Source organism: Podarcis liolepis, assembly GCF_965112155.1.
Source record: "Podarcis liolepis genome assembly, chromosome: 13".
Taxonomy (NCBI): domain Eukaryota; kingdom Metazoa; phylum Chordata; class Lepidosauria; order Squamata; family Lacertidae; genus Podarcis; species Podarcis liolepis.
The window spans coordinates 36,618,677-36,644,259 of record NC_139573.1 but is presented as its reverse complement, the minus strand read 5'-3'; the positions used below and the strand labels follow the sequence as shown (position 1 = coordinate 36,644,259).

Sequence of the window (25,583 nt, the reverse complement as noted above, 5' to 3'; positions counted from 1 at the left end):
AGCACGCCAGGCACTCCTGTCTTCCACTGCTTCCCGCAGTTTAGTCAAACTCATGCTGGTAGCTTCGACAACACTGTCCAACCATCTCGTCCTCTGTCGTCCCCTTCTCCTTGTGCCCTCCATCTTTCCCAGCATCAGGGTCTTTTCCAGGGAGTCTTCTCTTCTCATGAGGTGGCCAAAGTATTGGAGCCTCAGCTTCAGGATCTGTCCTTCCAGTGAGCACTCAGGGCTGATTTCCTTAAGAATGGATACGTTTGATCTTCTGGAGTCTCCTCCAGCACCAGAATTCAAAAGCATCAATTCTTTGGCGATCAGCCTTCTTTATGGTCCAGCTCTCACTTCCATACATCACTACTGGGAAAACCATAGCTTTAACTATACGGACCTTCGTTGGCTTTGTTGGCAAGGTGATGTCTCTGCTTTAACCCAAACCCTGCTTTTGCACAAATAAAGGCTGGTGGGACCCAGAGAAATCACGTTTACCGGGAGCGTCGCCCTTTTAAGGAGGTGCTGCCCCCTAGAGGCCGCTCCGAGTAGCGACGCCAGCCAGTCCTGAGCCTCGCCTCGCCAGATCCAGAGCCGCGGGAATTCGCAGCGGCTTCGGAGCGCAGCGACTCCATCCATCCATCCATCCCATCGCATCCCAGCCTCGCTCGCTTGCTCGCTCCTCCGACGTATCCGTCGCCTGTGCACCGAAGCAGGTGAGCGGCGGCCGCGTTCCTTTCCCTCTTTGCCTCCCCTGTTCATTCACGCCGTTTCTCCTTCCTACACGCCATGGAGCGTGTTTAATCAGAGCGCGCCTAACAACGTGGGAGTTTCCCCCCTGCCGGGTCTTTGATCTTCCTCCCCTCTTCTCCGTTCTACCCCCGCCCCCGCCTCCTCTAAACGCACAGGTCAGTTACAACGCCATCAATTTCAGGCTTGCATTCCGCGACCCCCAACCCCCCCCAATTCGGATTTTAACACCCCCCTCTTCTTGTGCGGAATAGAGACCTTCGTCTTTGATGGCGAAGACGCGCCTCTTCATTTTAAAGCTCTCGCTGACCACCCCACCCTCTAATTCTTGCCGCTAGGTCGCGGGGGCGCCTTTCACACAGCCCCCCCAACCCCTTTATGATCTGAATATTTGCAGTGGGTCCCTTTTCTCTTCATTGCACCCTCCTCCCCGCCCCCTACTCTTGCTTTACTCCTTGCTTTTTGATGATGGCTGCTGCGCGCGTGGAGATCCGGCGCTGCAATTCATTCCCCACCCGGGAACAGGAGGAGGGTGATGCCCTGGGTGCTACTGAAGGCTTTTAATCCGGTTTCTCTTTAATTATTTTTATTTTTATTTCAATTATTTAATTATTTTTAATTAATTATTTTTTTAATTATTTAATTATTTTTATTATTAATTAAATTTGTATACTGCCCTATACCCCCCCCCCACAGGTCATATTGATTGATGGATTGCGTTTGACCCCATCCTTTCCCCCTCTCCACGGAGCTCAAAGGGGGCATACATGGTTCTTCTCTCTCCCCTCATTTAATCCCCACAACAACCCTGCGAGGGAGGCCGCGAGCGAGCGAGCTTCACGGCCAGGGGGGATTTGAAACCTGGCCTCCTAGGTCCTAGTCCTACACTCTTAACCCATTTTAATGTATTTTTAACCTTTGTTGGAAGCCGCCCAGAGTGGCTGGGGAAACCCAGCCAGATGGGCGGGGTGCACGTTACGTCCGGGTTTTGCCGCTTGCCGCATGCGCAGACGCTCTAAATGACATCGCGCGCATGCGCAGAAGCGGCGAAAAGCAACGCGTGCATGTGCAGACGTGCCATCGCTAGTTACGTTTGCTTCTGGATGCGAACGGGGCTCCAGAATGGTACTGAAGGAGCGTCTCCAGCCCCATCGTTCTACCCGGACACTGAGGTCCAGCACTGAGGGCCTTCTGGCAGTTCCCTCACTGCGAGAAGCCAAGTTACAGGGAACCAGGCAGAGGGCCTTCTCCGTAGTGGCACCTTCCCTGTGCAACACCCTCCCACCAGATGTCAAAGAGAACAACAACTACCAGGCTTTTAGAAGACATGCGAAGGCAGCCCTGTTTCGGGAAGCTTTTAATGTTTGATGTATTATAGTATTTTAATATTCTTTTGGAAGCCGCCCAGAGTGGCTGGGGAAGCCCAGCCAGATGGGCGGGGTATAAATAAATTATTATTATTATTATTATTATTATTACTACTACTACTACTGTATTTTAAAGAAAAAAGGGTGACATATTCAGTTCTTTCCTCCCTGGTTTATCCTCACAACGACCCTGGGAGGTAGGTTAAGGCAGAGAAAAAGGCAGGGACAGAGGCAGACGGACAGAGAGGCAGAAAGAGATATTGGCCCAATGTCTCCTAGTGAACTTAAATGTCTGAGTGAGGATTTGAACCCAGGTCTTTCCAGTCCTAGGGCAGATTCACACCATGCATCTAAAGCACACGAGCAACCCTCCACCCCCCAAAAAATCCTAGGAACGGGGTGGGGGTGGGACTTTGGTAACACAGCACCCTGAGCAAGGACACAATTTGGTGCCGTCCCCTCTCTCCCCTTCCATTCTGCACATGCTCTCAGTGCCCTGGGCGGGGGAAGAAGAGTTTGGATTTGATATCCCGCCTTTCACTCCCTTTTAAAGAGTCTCAAAGCGGCTAACATTCTCCTTTCCCTTCCTCCCCCACAACAAACACTCTGTGTGGTGAGTGGGGCTGAGAGACTTCAGAGAAGTCACCCAGCAGCTGCATGTGGAGGAGCGGGGAAGCGAACCCGGTTCACCAGATTACGAGACTGCCACTCTTAACCACTACACCACACTGACTCTCAACTGAATCCGGAGCTGGTGGGAACTACAGTTCCCTGAATTCTTGTGGGATAGCCATCTGCTTTAGACGTGTGTTGGGTGTGCTTTAAGTGCAAGGTGTAAATCGGCCTCTAGTCTGTCCCCCAGACCCCTCTGCTGCCCTGGTTCTTGCTGGTGAGGGTGCCATCATGTCAGTATCATACTTACTATCTGGGTCTGGACAGGAACCTGTTGTCCACTAGATGCCCTTATTCTTCAACTCCAGGGGTCAGCAAACTTTTTCAGCAGGGGGCCGCTCCACTGTCCCTCAGACCTTGGGGGGGGGGGGGCGGACTATATTTTGAAAAAATAAAATAAAAATGAACGAATTCCTATGCCCCACAAATAACCCAGAGATGCATTTTAAATAAAAGGGCACATTATACTCATGTAAATACACGCTGATTCCCAGACCATCCATGGGCCAGATTTAGAATAATAATATAATAATAATTTATTATTTATACCCCACCCATCTGGCTGAGTTTCCCCAGCCACTCTGGGCAGCTTCCAATCAAGTGTTAAAAACAATACAGCAGTAAATATTAAAAACTACCCTAAACAGGGCTGCCTTCAGATATCTTTTAAAAAGAAGATAGCTGCTTATTTCCTTCACATCTGAAGGGAGGGCGTTCCACAGTGCAGGCGCCACTACCGAGAAGGCCCTCTGTCTGGTTCCCTGTAACCTCACTTCTTGCAATGAGGGAATCGCCAGAAGGCCCTCGGCGCTGGACCTCAGTGTCCGGGCAGAACAATGGGGGTGGAGACGCTCCTTCAGATATACTGGACCAAGGCCGTTTAGGGCTTTAAAGGTCAGTACCAACACTTTGAATTGTGCTCGGAAACATACTGGGAGCCAATGCAGGTCTTCCAGGACCAGTGTTATATGGTGTCGGCGGCCACTCCCAGTCACCAGTCTAGCTGCCGCATTCTGGATTAACTGCAGTTCCGGGTCACCTTCAAAGGTAGCCCCATGTAGAGCGCATTGCAGTAGTCCAAGCGGGAGATAACCAGAGCATGCACCACTCTGGCAAGACAGTCTGCAGGCAGGTAGGGTCTCAGCCTGCGTACCAGATGGAGCTGGTAGACAGCTGCCCTGGACACAGAATTTACCTACGCCTCCATGGACAGCTGTGAGTAGAAGGCGATTGGGCTGGATCCGGCCCCCGGATTTGCTTACCCATGTCCAACTCCCATCTGCCCCAGGGAGCATGCCCATTGGTCGGGGATGATTGAAAACAATAGCCTGCGGACGTATGTGTGAGATTAGCACACCTTCACTAGGTAGATGCAAGAGAGGCAAAGAGGGAACTGGGCTGGTGCGACTCTATAGCAGGAGAGGAGAACCACCAGCGCTCTCTAGGTGGCCCTCAGATCTCTCTCCCCCCCTCTCAGGTTACAACCCTCACTGGTCCTGATTTGCACCCCCAATATTTTTGCCTAGTTAGAATGAAAGAGGCGCATGTGACTGTGTGTAGAAATGAGCCTACTTACATAGGTAAAATTTGCAATTATTACTCCACCCACTTTTGGCCCTGGCCCCGCCCACCATGAAAACGTGGCCCCCAAACGGTTGCCCAGAAGGGGCATGTGGCCTTTCAGCTGAAATCGTTTCCCCACCTCTGGTCTTGACACGACAAGTTTCACCTGCCAAAATTCCCTCTTCTGCACAATTTTCAAAGTTGCAGATGTCCTAGCCCCTGTTGCGGTCCAGGCACAGACATTGCATATTTTTAGAAAGTTGATTAGCAAACGCGGCGTTACTAGGAACCACCCCCAGTATTTTGTGTCTATTTTTGATTTGTCGGGGTTCTCATACGGTAGAAAATAAAGCGCCTCTTGGCTTGCCTTGTGGGCAGAAAGTCTTTAGTTTTTAAGGGGGGGAAAGGTAAAGGACCCCTGACAGTTAAGTCCAGTCACAGATGACTCTGGGATTGCAGCGCTCATCTTGCTTTAAAGGCCGAGGAAGCTGGCGTTTGTCCGCAGACAGTTTTCCGGGTCATGTGGCCAGCATGACTAAGCCGCTTCTGGCGAAACCAGAGCAGCGCATGGAAACACCGTTTACCTTCCTGCCAGAGAGGTACCTATTTATCTACTTGCACTGGCGTGCTTTCAAAATGCTAGGTTGGCAGGAGCAGGAACCGAGCAATGGGAGCTCACCCCGTCACAGGGATTCGAAACACCGACCTTCTGATCGGCAAGCCCAAGAGGCTCAGTGGTTTAGACCACAGTGCCACCCATGTTTTAAAGAAATAGTTTTAAGTATTATTTAAATCATAATAGCTTATATAGCTTTGTATATAACTCAGTTGGTAAAACACGGGACTCTTAATTTCAGGGTTGTGGGTTTGAGAACCATGTTGGGGTTGGACTAGATGACCCCTGGTCCAATTTTACAATTCTATGATTCTATAATACACAAAAGTGATTTACCATGATTTCGGCATTCTAGAGGTGAAAATGGTTGGAGCGGGGCAGGAGCAGCGGTGGCACAACCCTACAGTTTTCTTGCAAATCAAAGCTCATACAGTAGTTAATAACAGGTTAATAACAGTTTCAGCTTAAGTACGGACCTCCAGAATCAGTTAAGTACTTAACCCGAGGTACCACTGTATTCTAATTGCAGTTTCAAGATAGTTATAAGAATGGTTGGACTGGGGGGGTGGGTTGTGGTGGGGGAGGGATGAGTTGCACGTTGACACCTAAAACGATTACTTAAGAATTCCCAAGGATAAGAGGACTTTAAAAAGAGAGAGAGAAAAGGCAACCATTTAAGTATGGTGTTAACAAAAGTGGGAAAATAATGGAAACTAAATCTCAGCGGTTCTTTTTAAAAAAATGCGTATGAAATTTTATTTCAGCTGTGCTCTGCTCTTCCTCAAAATGGCTCTCTCCGTGGTACCGCTTCTGCCTGGAAAACCGCTGACAATAAAGAGGGCATTTGTGTGTTTTTCTTTGAAAACAAAGAGCCGCAAACATTGGAGCTTTCCATCAGCCTGAGTGGAGCAGGGTCTTACATAAGGGGGAATGTGGTGATAGGCTGGCAGCACAGAGCAGCTCAGCAGCCTACGATTCCCCCCTTTCCCCTCCCTCAGCCCCATGGCAGGTCCTAGCTTGTCACGTGAAATCAGGCTCCTATAATCCAGAAGGCTTCTGCTTTTGAATGGATGATGTCGGAATCCTTTTCAGCTGCTGGGGAGGGGGGAAAAGGCTGGAGGAGGCTGCTGAGTGAGTAGGTAGGATTTGTGTCTGTGTGTGTGTGTGTGTGAGAGAGAGAGAGAGAGAGCTGTTTTACGATGAGATTGATGCTTCCCTGGAGACCATGGCGGCGTAGGCACTAACCTGCTTGCAGCACAAAAATGTCATTTCCCCCTCAATCTGGAATCGTGTATGGTTATCCTGAGTGTGCTGCTTTCAGCCTAGATTGAGTCTGGTTCGTAGCTGTCAACTTTCCCCTTTTTTTAAAGTTCCCTTATTCCGTATAGGATTCCTCGCAAGAAAAGGGAAAAGTTGACAGCTATGGTCTGGATCCTGCCATCCCCAATGGTTGGGGTGGATTCAAGTTTCAGGAAAGGGGATTTCGACTAACTACCAGGTGGTGCTGTGGGTTAAACCACAGAGCCCAGGACTTGACGATCAGAAGGTGGGCGGTTCGAATCCCCACAACGGAGTGAGCTCCCTGTCCCAGCTCCTGCCAACCTAGCAGTTCGAAAGCACAGCAAAGTACAAGTAGATAAATAGGTACCACTCTGGCGGGAAGGTAAAAGGCGTTTCCGTGCGCTGCTCTGGTTCGCCAGAAGCAGCTTAGTCCTGCTGGCCACATGACCTGGAAGCTGTACGCCGGCTCCCTCGGCCAGTAAAGCGAGATGAGCGCTGCAACTCCAGAGTCGGCCACGACTGGACCTAATGGTCAGGGGTCCCTTTACCAGGAAGAACTTTCTGGTGGTGGAAGCTGTTGGGCAGTGGAACTGACTCCCTCGAAAACTGGTGGGCTTCACTGGTTTGTTTTTTATAGCAGAGGTTGGATGACCATCTGTCATGGATGCTTAGGTTTGAGATTCCTGCATTGCAGGGGGTTGGACTAAATGACCCTGAGGGTCCCCTTGCAGCTCGATAGTTCTGTGATTCGATGGTTCCTTGATAATTGCTTGAAAGTCCACTCTTAGATGAGGTTTTCCTTTTCCTCCCTGCTCGTGCCCCAGGTGAACAGAAGAGGAAGAAGTGGTGATCAGGGTGGATAAAAATCAATGATATTTTTAAAATAAAGAAATCAGATTTTTAAAATTTAAATCGGATTTTTTTAAAAATCAGATTTTTAAGATAAAATGCTTTTGGAGGAAAAATCTTTCTAAAGATAGTTTTCTGTTTAAGTTACTTTATAGTCCAAAGGCTATTCATCAGGAAATAAGGATTTGTTTTAAGTTTTTCATGTGTGCTAAAACTCAGTCTAAGTTTTTTTAAAAAATTGTTTAACCACAACAGTTAACAAACATGGATACATATGCTATAATGTTACTGTTGTAGTTAAATAAATTGTTTAAATTGTTATGAAGGAAATGATTGTTTTTCTCCTTCCAATAAAGTACAGCAGAAAAGTTAAAACAGTTAACTTATTAAACCTCGCAATAATTTTGTAATTATCAATCTATGTATTTCTAATAGTATAACCAAGTCAGTAATTTTGGATATAACTTGTAAAAACTACTCTGAAAATTTATTAGTCCAAAAATGAAACCTTCGTCTGGTTGTAAATATTAAGATTATACCAGCAAGAATGAGTCTTTCTGTAAAAACAAACAAATAGATTTAAATCAAGTCTTTCTGACTAGTGATTTAAATCATGATTTAAATCGATTTGATTTAATCCACCCTGGTTGTGATTGTGATCTTGGTACACACCCAGCCATAACATCGTGGGGCAGGTATGGACACACACACACACACACACCACACAATGCACAGACCACCTTCATCTGTTTTCAAATGTACACATTTTGGGGTAATGCAGAATCAATCTGTACTTTTTGGAACCGAACCAGTTCCTCAAGAAGCACTTTTCAGGGGCTAAAAATACGCAAGATCTCGATGGTGTTTGGACTATGTGGAATAAACAAGTATTCAATCTCCATTGATTCTAAAATAAAATGTCTCAGCCTGCAACAAATCTCTCGCCAACCCTGGACTGCTTGTAAGTATGCAGACAGGCAGGTGGGAACTGGCTGAGAGCAGACTGAGGCTGGTGGGGCAGGGCCCCATTTGCCCTAAGAAACCAATCTCTACCCTACCCACACACTTTCCAGTTCTCCTTGCAGTCCTCCGGTCCCTTAAGCACAGGTAAGGGCCTCATCCAGCCAGCATGCTGCTCACAGTTGTGCAGTCAATTGGTCTTAATTCTCTTTCCTTGACAATCCTCTTGTCCACTGGCAAAATTCACGAGCTCTGCTTTATGGCTGGCACATGGCGTCAGAAAACTTGTAGACAATGCCACACACTACTAAGGAAATATGCTGGAGTTTTCCTGGCACCCAGCTTTGGCTGTCTGCCCCAGAAGCAACAGGTGTTCAAAATTAGCCAGGCGCCAGGTGTATTTCGTACCTGGCTATGGTGACAGCAGTCATGAAATTAAAAGGCGCCTGCTTCTTGGGAGAAAAGCAATGACAAACCTAGACAGCATCTTAAAAAGCAGAGACATCACCTTGCCAACAAAGGTCTGTATAGTTAAAGCTATGGTTTTCCCAGTAGTGATGTATGGAAGTGAGAGCTGGACCATAAAGAAGGCTGATCGCTGAAGAATTGATGCTTTTGAATTATGGTGCTGGAGGAGACTCTTGAGAGTCCCATGGACTGCAAGAAGATCAAACCTATCCATTCTGAAGGAAATCAGCCCTGAGTGCTCACTGGAAGGACAGATCGTGCAGCTGAGGCTCCAATACTTTGGCCACCTCATGAGAAGAGAAGGCTCCCTGGAAAAGACCCTGATGCTGGGAAAGATGGAGGGCACAAGGAGAAGGGGACGGCAGAGGATGAGATGGTTGGATAGTGTTCGCGAAGCTACCAGCATGAGTTTGACCAAACTGCGGGAGGCAGTGGAAGACAGGAGTGCCTGGCGTGCTCTGGTCCATGGGGTCACGAGGAGTTGGACACGACTAAACAACAAAGATCAGATGCTTGTGACCAGGTACATAGAGTTGCCTGGGTGCCAGGATGTCACCGGACATCTCCAACATCTGGAGGTGCATGCCTGTGATTCATTGGATCTGGACTGTTTTCATACATCAATGCCCCATCCTGTAGACTTCTATCAGTTATATTTTACGTGCACAATCAGAATGAATTTCAGGAACCAAAATGCTTCCCCACTGCAGCCTGAGCAGGAGCAGTGAACAAGGTTATAGTGAATTGTTGCAGCTTGTCTTCGCTTGCCCCACCCCACTGCCCTGCTCACAGTTGTGAGTGATATTCTTAATGTTATGAATGGTCAGTGTCGCCATTAAGAAAAAGAGGTCAGTGTAGGCCCAATATATATGTGGACTGTCCCTGGATAAAGTGACTTTTCTTCTTTAAGTACTCAAAGTTCTGTACCTAGCTCAAGGTTGTCACCTGAACTCTCCAGATGTTTAACTGAGACTCAATCATAACCAGTCCATCATTTCAAAAATAAGGCTTTATCCTTGCCTTGTCCCCAGATGGCAAGTAGGGATTCTGTTTTGGTGACCGAAACCTTTGTTTCGCAGGGGTCAGCAAACATTTTCAGCAGGGGGCCGGTCCACTGTCCCTCAGACCTTGTGGGGGGCCGGACTATATTTTGAAGAGAGAGAGAAAAAGAACGAATTCCTATGCCCCACAAATAACTCAAAGATGCATTTTAAATAAAAGCACACATTCTACTCATGTAAAAACACCAGGCAGGCCCCACAAATAACCCAGAGATGCATTTAAAATAAATGGGCACATTCTACTGATGTAAAAACATGCTGATTCCCGGATCGCCTGTGGGCCGGATTTAGAAGGCGATTGGGCCGGATACGGCCCCTGGGCCTTAGTTTGCCTACCCATGGTTTAAGGAGTCATTTGGCACCTAGTTTATCTGTATCTGAGTAATAGTAATAATAATAATAATAAAATAATAATAATAATAATAATAATAATAATAATAATAATAATAATAATAATAATAATAATAATATTGATACCCTGCCCATCTGGCTGAGTTTCCCCAGCCACTCTGGGCAGCTCCCAACAGAATATTAAAAACACGATAAAACATCAAACATTATAAACTTCCCTGAATAGGGCTGCCTTCAGATGTCTTCTAAAAGTCAGATAGTTGTTTATTTCCTTGACATCTGATGGGAGGGCATTCCACAGGGTGGGCGCCGCTACCAAGAAGGCCCTCTGCCTGGTTCCCTGCAACCTCACTTCTCACAATGAAGGAACTGCCAAAAAGCCCTCAGAGCTGGACCTCCGTGTCCGGGCTGAACGATGGGGGTGGAGACGCTCCTTCAGGTATACTGGGCTGAGGTCCATGCCTTTCATACTGTCTTTTGTTACCCTGATTTCCAGCTAGCCTCCCTGCCAGCTCAGAATCCCTCTGGCTCGCTCTCCATGCTCTCATCCCTACAATAAATCCCATCTCTTGTTAGACCAGAGATGGGCAATCTTTGGTCCTGGAAGCTGAATGTGACCCCCAGGTCTCTCTGTCTGGCCCTTGGGAAATACCCCAGGCGATATTTTCCCCAGCGTTGCTCCACACCCTCTTAGAGTGCTTTTGCCTGGCTAGCAGAATGTACCTTTGACCTGCTGTAAAGAATGTTTCTTGCTCGGCTGGCTAGAAGATGGAAAGACGGTGTGAGCTGATGTGTACTGTATGTAGAAACCTTTGGATTCTGTGTGTGCCTGTCACATAGCCTACTTTACAAAGGTACTTCCTGCAGCCAACCTGTTTCTTTCTGTCCCTTCCTCCAGGGATGCCTTGCCACGGATCGTAAATAGCCAATTGATTTTATTTATATGCTTGCAAGAATTTTAGAAGGAGGTTGACCTCCATTTCCAGCTCCAGACAGATTAAAACATTCTATTGCAGGCAATTTCCATGATTGAACTACAGTGGTACCTTGGTTCTTGAACGCCTTGGTACTCGGATGTTTTTGCTCCCGAACGCCGCAAACCCGGAAGTGAGTGTTCTGGTTTGCGAACGCTTTTCGGAAGCCAAAAATCCAACGTAGCTTCCTCGGCTTCCAATTGAGTGCAGGAAATTCCTGCAGCCAATCGGAAGCCGTGCCTTGGTTTTTGAATGTTTTTGGAAGTCGGATGGACTTCCGGAATGGATTACATTCGAGAACCTAGCTACGGTTGTATTTATGTATAGCCCAGATCATCAAATCAGTGCAGAAAAAGTGTTCTAGAAATTTCCTGGCTTCCTCTGCTGCCAGAAAAAGTTTCGCTCTTTGCTTTACAGTTTTTCCCATTGGGATTTTAAGATTTTATAAAACTGGCATCTTTAAAATGCTTACAAAACATTTGCAAAATCGTTTTTAGCTGCTTAGTTCAGGCAGCAAGGATGGAAAAATACCTGCTCAAGATATTTACGCAGTCTTTAGACTACAGATCCATGATGCAGCAGAGCTGGAGACGGAATATGCATGTGTGATTATATCTGAGGCCCCACTGTAATGGAAGCAATCCTTTGATAATTCAAGGCCAAAGATCAAAAAGGGTTTCCAAAAGAAATCCATTGTGCTTCCCACCCCCACTAGATCGAAAGACAACATTCTTCCTTGCGGGTTTCAATATCCCTAATTTAAGTGGCTGAGGGTAGTAGTCAGGAAATGTTCATCAGGGTCCTTCCTTGGAATCTGCTAGCCTAGGAAGCTGTGAGTAAGAAGGTGATATAGGCGCCTCTGGGCATGTGCAGAAGGCCAGCTCTAGAAGGGGGGCATTTGCCAGAGCTCAGTCGGTAGAATATCAATCTCAAGGTTGTGGGTTCGAGCCCCATGTTGGGCAAAAGCTTCCTGCGTGGAAGGGGGTTGGACTAGATCAGTGTTTCCCAACCTTGGGCCTCCAGCTGTTTTTGGACTACAACTCCCATCATCCCTAGCTAGCAAGACCAGTGATCAGGGATGATGGGAATTGTAGTTCAAAATCAGCTGGCGGCCCAAGGTTGGGAAACACTGGACTAGATGACACTTTTGGTCCCTTCCATCTCTACAATATGGAGAAGCTCCAAAACAAGTGGGGCTTCTGAAAGCAGCTCACCATTTCAACTTTGCACAGAGTATCCCAATCAGATAAGACGCAGCCCGAGAGAATTCTCATTTTGCACATTCAACCTCTTCCAGTTTAACCGGGTCCTGCCGAGGAGACCACGCTTGACTCCCTCCCAGATCCTGGATCCGGGTCTGCCTTCGGGCCCCACCGAACATCTACGAGTCCATTAGCAAAAGGGATGTGACTCCTCCGTCCCCAGAGTACTATTGATCCCTCGCTTATTGATGGAGCCCCTGCTCGTGGGCATGTTGGCTGTGTGATGGATTATTTCCCTCTGCTGCCAGAAGACCAGGTTGAGATTTCTCTTGCGAGCTGTCAGCGAGGGCTGCATTAATAATGGAGTGTCTTAGGGGGTGACCGGCCAGGGCAATTTCCTTGGCTTGTGTTTTTATTTATTTTTTAAGTGGCTTGCTTGGAAAGAGAAGCCTGCAAATTGCGTGGCTTCTGTTGGCTGAAACCCTGGAAGGTGTAGAAGTGAAACCTGAAGCTCAGGAGAAGCTCATCATTGCAGCCCCCATAGCCCCCAAATACCAGCAACTATGTTGATCATGTGGTTGTTGTTGTTTAGTCGTTTAGTCGTGTCCGACTCTTTGTGACCCCATGGACCAGAGCACGCCAGGCACTCCTGTCTTCCACTGCCTCCCGCAGTTTGGTCAAACTCATGTTCGTAGCTTCAAGAACACTGTCCAGCCATCTCGTCCTCTGTCGTCCCCTTCTCCTTGTGCCCTCCATCTTTCCCAACATCAGGGTCTTTTCCAGGGAGTCTTCTCTTCTCATGAGGTGGCCAAAGTATTGGAGCCTGGAGAGCCAGTGTGGTGTAGTGGTTAAGAGCGGTGGTCTTGTAATGTTTGGAACCGGGTTCGCGTCTCTGCTCCTCCACATGCAGCTGCTGGGTGACCTTGGGCCAGTCATACTTCTTTGAAGTCTCTCAGCCCCACTCGCCTCACAGAGTGTTTGTTGTGGGGGAGGAAGGGAAAGGAGAATGTTAGCCACTTTGAAACTCCTAAAGGGGAGTGAAAGGTGGGATATCAAATCCAAACTCTTCTTCTTCTTCTTCTTCAGCTTCAGGATCTGTCCTTCCAGTAAGCACTCAGGGCTGATTTCCTTAAGAATGGACAGGTTTGATCTTCTTGCAGTCCATGGGACTCTCAAGAGTCTCCTCCAGCACCAGAATTCAAAAGCATCAATTCTTTGGCGATCAGCCTTCTTTATGCTCCAGCTCTCACTTCCATATGTTGATCATATGTAATACAAATTGGGATGTTAATTTGTTGTTGTACTACATCCTTCATCATCCCTGACCATTGCCTGTGCTGACTGGGGCTGATGGGAGTTGGAGTGCAATGACAGCAGGAGGGCCGCAGGTTCGCCTTTCCAGATATAGTATCTGCTCCCCAGTTTATTATGTTCCGCTAACATTTACAAGATGGCGAGCTGGCAAAGGGCGATGCAGTGGTTAACATGTGTCACTTTGGGGAGAGCTGGGCTCATGTGCCTTGACCAGTCCTAGTTGCGGAATATTATCCTGACAGAGAAGGGGTTGGGAATCTTTTTGGGTTCCCTCATGGTCTTCCCGGGACCGCAATACCTCAAGGATCACCTCCCCCCATATGAACCGACCTGGACTCTGCAACCATCCTCTGAAACCCTTTTTTGTGTGCCTCCTCCACGAGACTTTCAGAGGGTGGCAACACAAGAGCAGGGCCTTTTCTGCAGCGGCTCCCCATTTGTGGCACGCTCTCCACAGGGAGGCCTCCTTGCTGTTGGGACGGGGGCGAGATTAAATTCAGTTTGCATTTAAATGCAAACAACTCAAATAATTTGCAAACTGATGCAGAAATGTGAAGAACTCAAGATTGGGGGGGGGGGGGAGAGAGAGAAACCAGGTTGACAGATTCATCTATCCCTTGCCTGGAGATGGCGTGTGGTCCCCTCTGGGGGTGGGCCTTTTCCCCACAGAGGCAGTGTCCTCAGCGTTATACAGTGGTACCTTGGGTTACCTACGCTTCAGGCTACATACGCTTCAGGTTACAGACTCCGCTAACCCAGAAATATTACCTCGGGTTAAGAACTTTGCTTTAGGATGGGAACAGAATTTGTGCAGCAGTGGCAGCGGAAGGCCCCATTAGCTAAAGTGGTATCTCAGGTTAAGAACAGTTTCAGGTTAAGAACGGACCTCCGGAACGAATGAAGTACTTAACCCGAGGTACCACTGTACTCCCAAAGGATGTGTAAGTCTAGAAATGGATTTTTGCCGTTCATATTTTAATCGAAGTGGGAAGACTATCTTTGAGGGCATCTAATGCTCAACTCTTCTTCTAGGAGGCAAGCATTGCAAAGCCCACAACACTCATTTCTGGACCTGAGCCTAGAGAACACAAGCATCTCATTTGAACCATGGGCCTCCCTGATCCAAATCCAGCACTGTTATTGTACCCCAGCCTCCCCACTTTGGTGCCTTCCGTATGCTGTCAGACTACAACTCCCATCATCCCTGACCATTGGCCAGCTGGGAGCTGGAATCCAAGAATATATTGAGGGCAGCATGTTGGTGCAGGCTGCTCAACCCCTTGTAGCAACCTGGTTTTAAATAGGTAAAGCTGCACGAGGTTTGAAAAGCCGCTTCGCCTGCTTATGGTTAGTAGCTAGCTTAGGACTATTTTTATGCTTTGAGTGTGAGCATCTGTTGAGCTGTTCAGCTCCAGTTTCGAGAAGGGAGAGGATGCAACGAATAGAGGCCATCCTGTACAGGGAAAGCACAGGGAGCAGTCCAAGAACTGCCAAGAGATGCAAAAAGAAAACAACCCAAAAATCAAAAGCAGTGTAGTGAGAAGCGCCACTGCAGGCAAATCCCCCGCGATGGAGTCGAATGCCTTATCCCGAGCATCCTGAGTCTACTGCTTCCGTCAGAAGCGTCTCCATAGGCTTGCAAGCAGCAGTCACAACTCCGCAAATGGAATATACCCAAAAGGACAGCATCCCAAAGCAGAATCAAATGGGAGGTGGAGATGCAGGAGGCAGACTTAGGAACTCATGTCATATAACCCCCATTTGGGGTCTCCCAATTAGGTCTCCATTAGATGATTATTGAGATTTCTTAGCCGACTAGTTTCTAAGGAGCTACAGATTCCTATGGTTGTAAAAGGTTAAGGGAAGAAAGTGTTCGCTCCCTTTCCTGGAGTGCTGATCTTCAGAACATAGGTAGTGGGTACACTGGGAGAGGTGTTTTGCCAAGAGCCCCCTGAAACCTAGGCCTGGTCCTATTAGCAGTGTGGGTAGACAATCTCAGCCTGCTTTTTAATGGTTTTAGAAGGCTCTTACAGAGGAGCTTTCCAACATCAAAGCTTAAGCGGAGAGCGCAGAGAGACCCGCCTGCCTTTAATTCTGGCTCCGCCCACCACTGACATTGTCTCCGCCCATTATGGACATTAGGTCCTCGACCAGTTACCAGTAAGGGGAAATGGTCCTTAACAATGAAAGCTCAGAGACCAAGGCATGGTCAGGGAGTCAGCCAGCGATAAATCACACAGAGTAAGTGAACAAGGAACAGGGCCTGCTCAGGGACACAAGGCCTAATGAGCACAGCAGCTCTTCTCAAGGTAGGGCTTGCCCCTATGAGGCAGTTGTGGGAGCAGAAGGTCCAAGGCTGCCTAAATCTCCTCCCCCCATGGTTCTTCCCAAGCAATCTGAGACTACGACAACACGCCTGTCTCTGCTCCTCTCTCTTCATACCTCTTCTGGTTCTGGGAGACTTGGTGGGAGGAGAGCTTCTTCACCAGTCTGACTCATCTCTGCCTCTTGCCTCCCTCCTCTCCTGCTTCCACTGCTGATTTTGGACTTCTCTCTCCTCAGACTCTCCCTGCTCACTAAGCCCTGTCACCCCTTCATCTTCTGACACTTCTTCCTCCCAGTCTCCTCCCTCTGACCACTCATCGTCATCCCACTACCACTCTCCAGTCTCTGAGCCTTCTTCCCTTGGGGGTTCCCCAGCTGGTGCCTCCCACCATTCCTCTGTGTCCAGCCAGCCCATGACAGGCGTTTGCTGTCCCTGAGTTCAGTACAGTAGACCCTCTGAATGCGCCTCTTGGTGGCCTCGACTGACTCCTCCCCAGCTTTCTGGAAATGAGAGCTGGTTTTGTAAGCTCAGCTCCGTTCTGGCCCTAGATTCAAAACATGTTCGGAGTTCCCTGTTCTCTAATTTTAGGTGCCTTTCTGCAGTTGGCAGATCTTGTGGTTGTAGGCACAGACAAGACAAGCTGCCCTCCTCATGCCCTAGACTAGGCATGTCCAACAGGTCAATCTGTGGTCCCCTAGTTATATCTCTCTGCCAAGAAAAAAGCTCAAAAACTCTGGCTTCCTAAAAAAAGCTCAAGAACTTTGTCTCCCTAAAAGCATAGATCACTGTCAGTTTCTTTTATACTGTGAGTAGATCGCAATCTCTTGGGAGTTGGACGTGCCTGCCCTAGACCATCTATCAGTTGTTCCATTTCTCTCCTCTTCACAGCACCGCCAAGAAGACTCACCAGAAGGAACGCCAGCCACCTGAACTTCTGACACTGCGCAAACATCCCCAGCTGCTGAGATGCCTGTTGCTTCCACCGACTCAGAGACAGGTAATGACTCGCTCCTATCTCAGCATCCCCAAACCTGCTCCACTCCGAGTACAGTCGTACCTTGGTTTTCGAACAGCTTAGTTCTCGAACGTTTTGGCTCCCGAACACCGCAAACCCAGAAGCGACTGTTCCGGTTTGCGAACTGTTTTTGGAGGCTGAATGTCCGCCGGGGCTTCCGATTGGCTGCAGGAGCTTCCTGCAGCCAATCAGAAGCTGGGCTTTGGTTTCCAAACATTTTGGAAGTCGAAGGGACTTCCGGAACGGATTCTGTTCAACTCACAAGGTACGACTGTGCTACGGATTATTCCTCAAATATCTGCTTTGTACCATTTTACGACTGCCTGCAAGTATGCCTGCAAGTATGCGGGGCTACGGCTAGAACCAAACACTTGCTCGCGAGACACCTTTCCTTGATGATGGGGGGGGGGGGGAGCTCGCAAAAGCAGCTATAGAAAACAAACGTGCCTATATGTAAAGGTATATAAGAAAATTCTAAAATCCACGGTAGGGTGGTACCTTCAATTAGCCCAACCAAAATATCACAAAGCAGTGGGAAAGCTGTTGAGTTCTCCAGAGCTCTTCATCAGATCAGGTGTGGGGAAGCCCTCGAGATGTTGCTGGACTCCAGCTCCCATCAGCCCCAGAAAGCATGACCAATGGCCGGGGATGATGGGAGTTGTAGTTCAGCCACATCTCGAGGGCCACAGGCTTCCCTCCCCCCGGGCTAGACAGTAAATGGAGCAGTGTGAGGTGGAAGACTTCATTGTTGTTGTTTTTTGGGGCTGATGTTGAAGCCAAGGAGTCTGCCTCTAGGGCTGGGCAATATACCGTCCCAAACTGTTTTGAAGTCCATATCAAGATATTGGTTTCATAATTTTTGACCTGGTGATATATACCACCAATCGTGATGTGTCTTTGCTATGCAAAAATCACCATGTGGGAGAGGGTGATCCAGGCACGCTTCGGAAGGGTCCTGCCGGCTCCTCCATTCATGAGCATCCCGCTGGCCCTCAATGCCTCTTACCGGGTCTACTCTGCAGGGGTGGCGGCAGCGGCAGCTGACATGGGCTGCAATGGTTACTACTGGCCCTCGGTGAAGGAGGAGATGGAGCCGGGGAGCTGCTCTGGGGGGTTCCCTGCCCCCGAGGCTGTTAGCGGCCCAGAAGGGAAGGGCCCCAGAAATAACCCAGATCTCTCCCCGTGGTCTTGCAGCTCTGGGTTATTCACTTATTATACACCAGATTCTGCAAACAGCCCCAACAAGCCGCCCCCTCCCCAGATCTGACTTCTACTCCCCAGCAGTGCAAGGAGGAAAGTAAAGGAGGCAAGAAGAGCAAAACTCGCACCGCTTTCTCTCAAAAGCAGCTGCAGATCTTGCACCACAGATTCCAGATGCAGAAATATCTCGGTCCACAACAGATCCGAGAACTGGCCTCAGCCTTGGAGAAAAACCGTGATAGCTCCATTCTTATTCCAGACATTGTGATATATCAGTATATTGCGACATTTGGTTGTGATACATTGTGATGTTGAAAACCACGTACCACCCAGCCCTGGTGATTCAGTGGGGGGAGAAGGTAGCAGACATCAAAATGAGGTCCTGTGCAGGTATTTGCTTTCCTTTGCCCTCGCTTTTGTTGCTGCGAAGCCGAGTGCACTTTCCCATGGCGTAACATGATCCTGACTCATTCTGCTTTTTGTATCAGGGTTTGCGTGGCCTTCCTTTTCCATGGTGTTTTGCATCAAAAGTTCTTATTGTTGCTGGGAAATATAAGCAGGAGCGTGAACAGTGCTGAGTATCTTAATTTCCCCCCAGCTTCTTTGAGGTGTTTAGTCTAAGTGGGGCTCTCAGAGTTTGTTGTCATTCCTACGAGTTTCTCATAAACTATCTTTTGTGCTTTTGTTTTCTTGGCGCTGAGGACAAGATTATAACATCGTTTGGGAAGTACTTGATAGTCAGGGTGCTGTGTATATGGCACAGACTTCTTGTCAATAACTTTTGGGATTTTCACCATTCCAAATATTCCGACACTCATCTTGACTCAAAAAGGTGCATATTCTGAGAGAAACTGCAACTCCATTCACACAGCAGTTTGTTCCATGTGGTCTTTGTTTCAGAAATGCTGTTGGGCTACTTCAGTTGCTTTTGTTTGATTTGGAAACAGCCCAAAGTCTGTGAATTTTGATAACAAACGTGGTTTGCGACGGGGGTTGAATAACTTCGAACACAGCTGTACATCATAACGTGGTTTGTCCCTTGAAGGAGGCGGCCTTTGTTCTTTCAAATTTCAAAGGTCCCTACAAGAAATATGCAAAATAACTAAGCAAGTATTAGAAGTCACCCCAGAACTGGCCCTACTAAACATCTCCCAAGATAATAATGCCCACTCACATCATAAAGAGCTCATAACCCACCTACTCTCAGCAGCCAGAAACATCATAGCCAGACACTGGAGAGACCTGTCAGGAGTAAACATGGATCACGGGTAGGCAAACTAAGGCCTGGGGGCCGGATCTGGCCCAATCGCCTTCTAAATCCAGCTCATGGGTGGTCCGGGAATCAGTGTGTTTTTACATGAGTAGAATGTGTCCTTTTATTTAAAATGCATCCCTGGGTTATTTGTGGGGCCTGTCTGGTGTTTTTACATGAGCAGAATGTGTGCTTTTATTTAAAATGCACCTCTGGGTTATTTGTGGGGCATAGGAATTCATTCATTTCCTCCCAAAAAATATAGTCTGGCCCCCCACATGGTCTGAGGGATGATGGACTGGCCCCTGGCTGAAAAAGGTTGCTAACCCCTGATGGATCAATGGTATCAAATAGTATGGGAAACAGCCTTATTAGAAAAACTAACCAATAAAATGAAACTGACATGGGGACAAATAGAAGAAGATGCCTTCACCCCGGTATGGTTCCCCTTTGTCACATACGTAGTCCAACAAGACAACAACAAGAATCCCCTGGCAGCATACGGGTCAATCTGGCTAACCTGATCCAAACACCCACCCCTACCCCCACTCACACACAAAAACAAACCTCACTACAGCCAACCAAAGACAACCAACCACATCCTAAGGCACCACTAACCTCTCTTACCATTTAGTTTAGTTAAAGCTATGGTTTTCCCAGTAGTGGTGTATGGAAGTGAGAGCTGAACCATAAAGAAGGCTGATCACCGAATAATTGATGCTTTTGAATTATGGTGCTGGAGGAGACTCTTGAGAGTCCCATGGACTGCAAGAAGATCAAACCTCTCCATTCTTAATGAAATCAGCCCTGAGTGCTCACTGGAAGGACAGATCCTGAAGCTGAGGCTCCAATACTTTGGCCACCTCATGAGAAGAGAAGGCTCCCTGGAAAAGACCCTGATGTTGGGGAAGAGTGAGGGCACAAGGAGAAGGGGACGACAGAGGACAAGATGGTTGGACAGTGTTCTCGAAGCTACCAGCATGAGTTTGACGAAACTGCGGGAGGCAGTGGAAGACAGGAGTGCCTGGCGTGCTCTGGTCCAGGGGGTCTCAAAGGGTCGGACATGACTAAACAACTCAACAACAGCAGCCTCTCTCACCACCAAGGAAATACAACAAGCCAATAGTAAGAGAACCCACACAAGTGATGCTGACAAAAAAACCAAGGAAAAAGAGGAGCTTTCACACAGCTTTGGGGACATGAGTGCGCCGGAGGTGCAGTGATGAGCTGCCGTGCACGGGGGTGGTGGCGAGAGCCCCCCGTGGTGTTCCTTTTTGTCACCCCCCCAGGGATGGCACCCGCTCTCCCTGCCCCCCTTCGTATGCCTCTGCTCCCAGGGGGCACATCTCATGGACCACAGGAGCCATTTGGTTTCAAGTCTCTGCACTCATCCTCAGCATCTACCTGCTAGCTCTTGTCTCGATTTCTAAGCTCTTGCCTGTCCAATTATATCTCCTCTCTGAATCTTCTGATTACACAGGGAGCGTAGCCTGTAATCCTCGCAGCTCTGCATAAGCCGGTTAACCACACATGGTAGTGAAAGTGTCAGTCTTGCCCTAAGCTGAGAGCTACCACAACTGTGGATGAAGTTTGCAGGCTAGACTTCCAAACAGCTTTCATACATACCCACAGCCCCTATTAGACTGGATATTAAAGGTAAAGGGACCCCTGACCATTAGGTCCATTTGTGACCGATTCTGGGGTTGCGGCGCTCATCTCGCTTTATTGGCCAAGGGAGCTGGCATACAGCTTCCGGGTCATGTGGCCAGCATGACTAAGCCGCTTCTGGCGATCCAGAGCAGCGCACGGAAACGCTGTTTACCTTCCTGCTGGAGCGGTACCTATTTATCTATTTGCACTTTGACGTGCTTTCGAACTGCTAGGTTGGCAGGAGCAGGGACCGAGCAATGGGAGCTCACCCCATCGCGGGGATTCGAACCGACGACCTTCTGATTGGCAAGTCCTAGGCTCTGTGGTTTAACCCACAGTGCCACCTGTGTCCCAGTCTAGATATTAGGCAGCCCCTATTTCCTCTCTCCTTTCCTTTTCTCTAGCCAAGTACAGAAACCCATCTGCTAGGGTAAAGTGTGGCTCTGTGTGCATATAATAGGGGGACAAGAATGTGGGTGGCGCTGTGCTCTAAACCACTGAGCCTCTAGGGCTTGCCGATCAGAAGGTCAGCGGTTCGAATCCCTGCAACAGGGTGAGCTCCCATTCCTCTGCCCCAGCTCCTGCCAACATAGCAGTTCAAAAGCACACCAGTACAAGTAGATAAATAGGTACCGCTGTGGCAGGAAGGTAAACGATGTTTCCGTGTGGTCTGGTTTCTGTCACTGTGTTCCGTTGTGCCAGAAGCGGTTTAGTCCTGCAGGCCACGTGACCCAGAAAGCTGTCCTGTTGATAAACGCCGGCTCCCTCAGCCTGAAAGCAAGATGAGCGCTGCAACCCCATAGTCACCTTTGACTGGACTTAACTGTCTGCTTTGCAAAAAACATGCACATCAGGCAAAATTGCATATTTTAAAAAAAGTATATTTGCAGAACTTTGCACTAAAATGCTGATGAACTGTCATGAGGGTGCTTTTATTTTTAAGTAACACATTGCAAAACTGACATGGACATGCCGAGAACTGAATTCAGTATTGGACAAATGAGAAATTGGGTTTATTTGCCCCTTCCTGTTTGTGACTTCTCCCATTCTGAGAGATTTGATGTGCTGGTGCGATTTGGGTTCAGCGCTGCAGCCAGAGTTCTCCCTCTGTCTGTCTCCCTGTCTCTCTCTGTCTCTGCTTCTCTCTTTAAATCTTTCTTTCATCCATCCCTAGTTTTAGCGTAACCTTGGATGCAAATCTCTTCCCCTCGTTGCCACAGAAACGAGGATGTAATAGAGCAGGCGCCGGGGAAGGGGAGGAGTAGGGGAAAATCAGGGAGCATCTTAAAGAGATTAGAAAACTGATGGCTTCCTGTGCAAAAACCCTGCATCAGGTGGAGCTCATGAGGGAGGCAAGGGGGGAATGAACAAGCACGCCCCCCCAAGCATCTTGGCCTCTTTTCAAAGCCTCAAGAAGTACAGTGATTCAAATGATTGCCATGCTTCAGTGAAAATGTTTGAATATATATACAGGCATACGTTGGTTCTTGAACAGAATCCATTCCGGAAGTCCATTCAACTTCCAAAAGAAACCAAAGTGCCGGACGTTCGGCTTCCAAAAATTATTTGAAAACTGGAACAGTCACTTCTGGGGTTCGATTGTCTGGGAGCTGATTTGTTTGGGAGCCAAGTTGTTCGAGATGCAAGGTACCTCTCTCTCTCTCTCTCTCTCTCTCTCTCTCTCTCTCTCTCTCTCTCTCTCTGTGTGTGTGTGTGTATCCTATTCTTCCTCCCAAAGGAGCCCAAGGCGGAAGACAACAGAACAGCAAAACAACAGAATTCAACACAAACATACAATCTTTTAAACCATTTCAGAATATTGGAAAACACTTCAAAATAACCTATTTTCACAGCTAACAATTTCAGGCTTGTCAGAAATGGAATATTTTAGACATTTGACATCTGGATGAGGAGCAATGCTGATCATCATCATCATCATCATATCCTCCAGTTGGTTAATATGAAGGAGACACTGTGGATGATGCTGAACTTGGCAGGATGGTTTTCAGGTTCTCAAGTTTTGGTTGTCTTCTCAGCACCTGCAGGTGAAAGAAGTAGGTCTTGGAGTGATTGGTTAGAGCATGGGTAGGCAAACTAAGGCCTGGGGGCAGGATCCGGCCCAATCGCCTTCTAAATCCGGCCCGCAGGCGGTCCGGGAATCAGTGTTACATGAATAGAATGTGTGCTTTTATTTAAAATGCATCTCTGGGTTATTTGTGGGGCATAGGAATTCATTCATTTCCCCCCCAAAATATAGTCCGGCCCCTCACAAGGTCTGAGGGACAGTGGACCGGCCCCCTGCTAACAAAGTTTGCTGACCCCTGAGTTAGTGGCAGCAGCGAAGCTGTTATCTGGTTGGCTTTAGCCCTTTTCTCCTTAGCTCTGCCCATGCTGATCAAGCCTCGCCTCTGAGCCTTCAGCCTCTAATCCCCACTCCAAACCCTGCCAGTGCGCTGCCCACCAGCTATGGAGGGACCATAGCTCAGGGGGAGTGTGCATAAAGTCCCCCATTCATTCCCTGGCACTTCCAGCTGGGAGAATCACATAACAGGTGATAGGAAAGACGCTCTGCTGTAGTGGAGACCCATCTCCTGGTATGCCCCACGGAAGACCTTAAGGTCCACAAATGACAACATTTTGGAGGTCCCGAGTCACAAGGTGGTTAGGTTAGTCTTAACTAGGCCAGGGCCTTTTCAGTACTGGCCCCGACTTGGTGGAACGCTCTGTCACAAGAGACTAGGGCCCTGCAGGACTTGACATCTTTCCACAGGGCCTGCAAGACAGAGCTGTTCTGCCTGGCCTTTGGTTTGGACTCAGTCTGACCCTTATGTTTCCCTCCCCTTTATGGCTTTGACTTTTAAAATGACGCTGCGTTTTAAATTGCATTTTAACCTGTATTTTAAATTGCTCTTTTTCTTTCTTCTTATTATGTTTTTACTGAAATTTTATTGGTGTTAGCTGCCCTGAGGCCAGCTCTGGCCACAGAGGGCGGGGTATAAGTAATTATTATTATTATTATTATTATTATTATTATTATTATTATTATTATCATCATCATTATCATTATCATCATCATCTAGAGTAGATGGTCAAAATATCTTGGCAAGACAGCTACTTCTTATGCCCTGCTCCATATTTGAATGCTAACCAGGCTTTGCCCCAACCTCACCAGGCTCCACCCTTTAAATTTCCGAATCTGAGCCTCTAGAGTCCTAGCAAACCAGCTTGGGAGGCGGCAGGAATCAAGACCACTCCTTTCTTCAACAGTCAAGATAAATTTGTGTTGCATCCGTAGTTGGCACATGGAATTCCCCATCCTATCCAGCAACTGTTAAAATATAAGCCAGGCTAGCTTTCTGGCGAAGCGATAGCCTGGGTGATGGGCCATTAAGGGAACAAAGGAAGTGGGTCTGTGCCAGATACCAAATGGGTGGGGCTCCTCCCTCAACTCTCGAATGGTGAGAAGGACAAAGGGCAGAGTGGAGAGAGTTGGGTGGTGTGAACTAAAAGCTAGAAGGAAAGTGGTAGACTGGGAAGTCAGAGGGGTGCTTGATTTCTGTTTGAATCCAAGGCTGTGACTATGAGGGAAGCAAGTTATTGCGGGAGTGTTAATGCTGTGACCCCCCCCCCGTTGTAGGCTCAGGTTGTGTGTGTGTGTGTGTGTGTGTGTGTGTGTGTATGTGTGTATGTGTGTATGTGTATGTGTATGTGTATGTGTATGTGTATGTGTATGTGTGTGTACAGGCTGGGGGAGGCATTATGCCAAATTTCCCCCTGGGTCTGCTGATACTTTCCAACAGTTTGAGAGGAGACTGAAAGTTCTCTGGTAACTTTTGCTGATAAAGTTTGGCTCAACTCCAGCCTGAACAGCCTTGATAGATTTAAGTACCATTTATAAGATTTAAGTACCCTTATAAGATTTAAGTACTCTGTAGCTGGAAGTGGCACCCAGTTCCTAAAAAACACTGGCAGCAATCTTTTAAAGAGACAACATTATAATTCCGAGAACCAAGCTGAATAGACAATTATTCAATTTCTGGCCACTTTGGGAGGGTTTGTAGCCTAAAAGTGGGATATATGTACATAAAAATAGATTCCTAGGTGTCTGGGATGCAAGTGTTTGGGAAGGTTCCATATTTGGTTTAAAATCTGAGCGATCTTTTTAGCTAGACATTCAGGGTGGCGAAAGCCCATTTTTAATGTACAGTAGTAGTGAGGGTTCATGGCAGCAAAGCACATTTATATCACATTTAAAGGGCGGTAGCTTCTGGTCCAAATCAATTAACCTGCCCTTTCCAATCAGTTTATTACAGTCATAGACCAGCAGTCAGAGAATAGAATATTAAGTGGATAAAAAACAAAACTGATAATTAAAACACATAAAAAACTAAAAACAAATTAAAAACATTCAGTAAAACAGACAATTAAAACAATGTACAACAATGAATTTGGACACACTGTGCAACAATAAACTATCCCAGGGAGTTGACTCAGAGTCACCTATGGAACCGGGTTTGGGGATTTTCATACTGGACTATTTTGAGTTGAGCGATGGTCTGCGTCTACAGATTTGCACACAGAATCTGGCAACCATCCAGGTCTTCTTCTGGTCTTTGCCTAACAGCAAAAGGTCAAATTTTTGCTTTTGTGGGAGGTTGGCAAGCCTCACCAGTATTATACTCTGGTTTCACCTCAGATCGTATAATTAAGCTGCCAGTTTCACTTGT

General features: G+C 47.7%; 1 protein-coding gene across 5 annotated transcripts in view; it reads left to right on the top strand.

The window, feature by feature from the left end:
- Positions 1-267: 267 nt before the first annotated feature.
- MPP2 (MAGUK p55 scaffold protein 2) overlaps positions 268-25,583 on the top strand; it is a 131,840-nt gene continuing 106,524 nt past the window's right edge. For 2 of the 5 annotated variants that reach the window (XR_014518122.1, XM_083469894.1), the window contains exons 1-2: positions 563-701; positions 16,628-16,736. Coding sequence is in view for 3 of the 5 variants with exons in the window: in XM_083469894.1 (XP_083326020.1) it covers positions 16,706-16,736 (31 nt within the window). In the remaining 2 variants the exon portion in view is untranslated. Of the gene's footprint in view, positions 702-6,075; positions 6,093-16,627; positions 16,737-25,583 lie in introns of those variants that run through there. The other 3 variants (XR_014518121.1, XM_083469896.1, XM_083469895.1) reach the window with 3 other exon arrangements.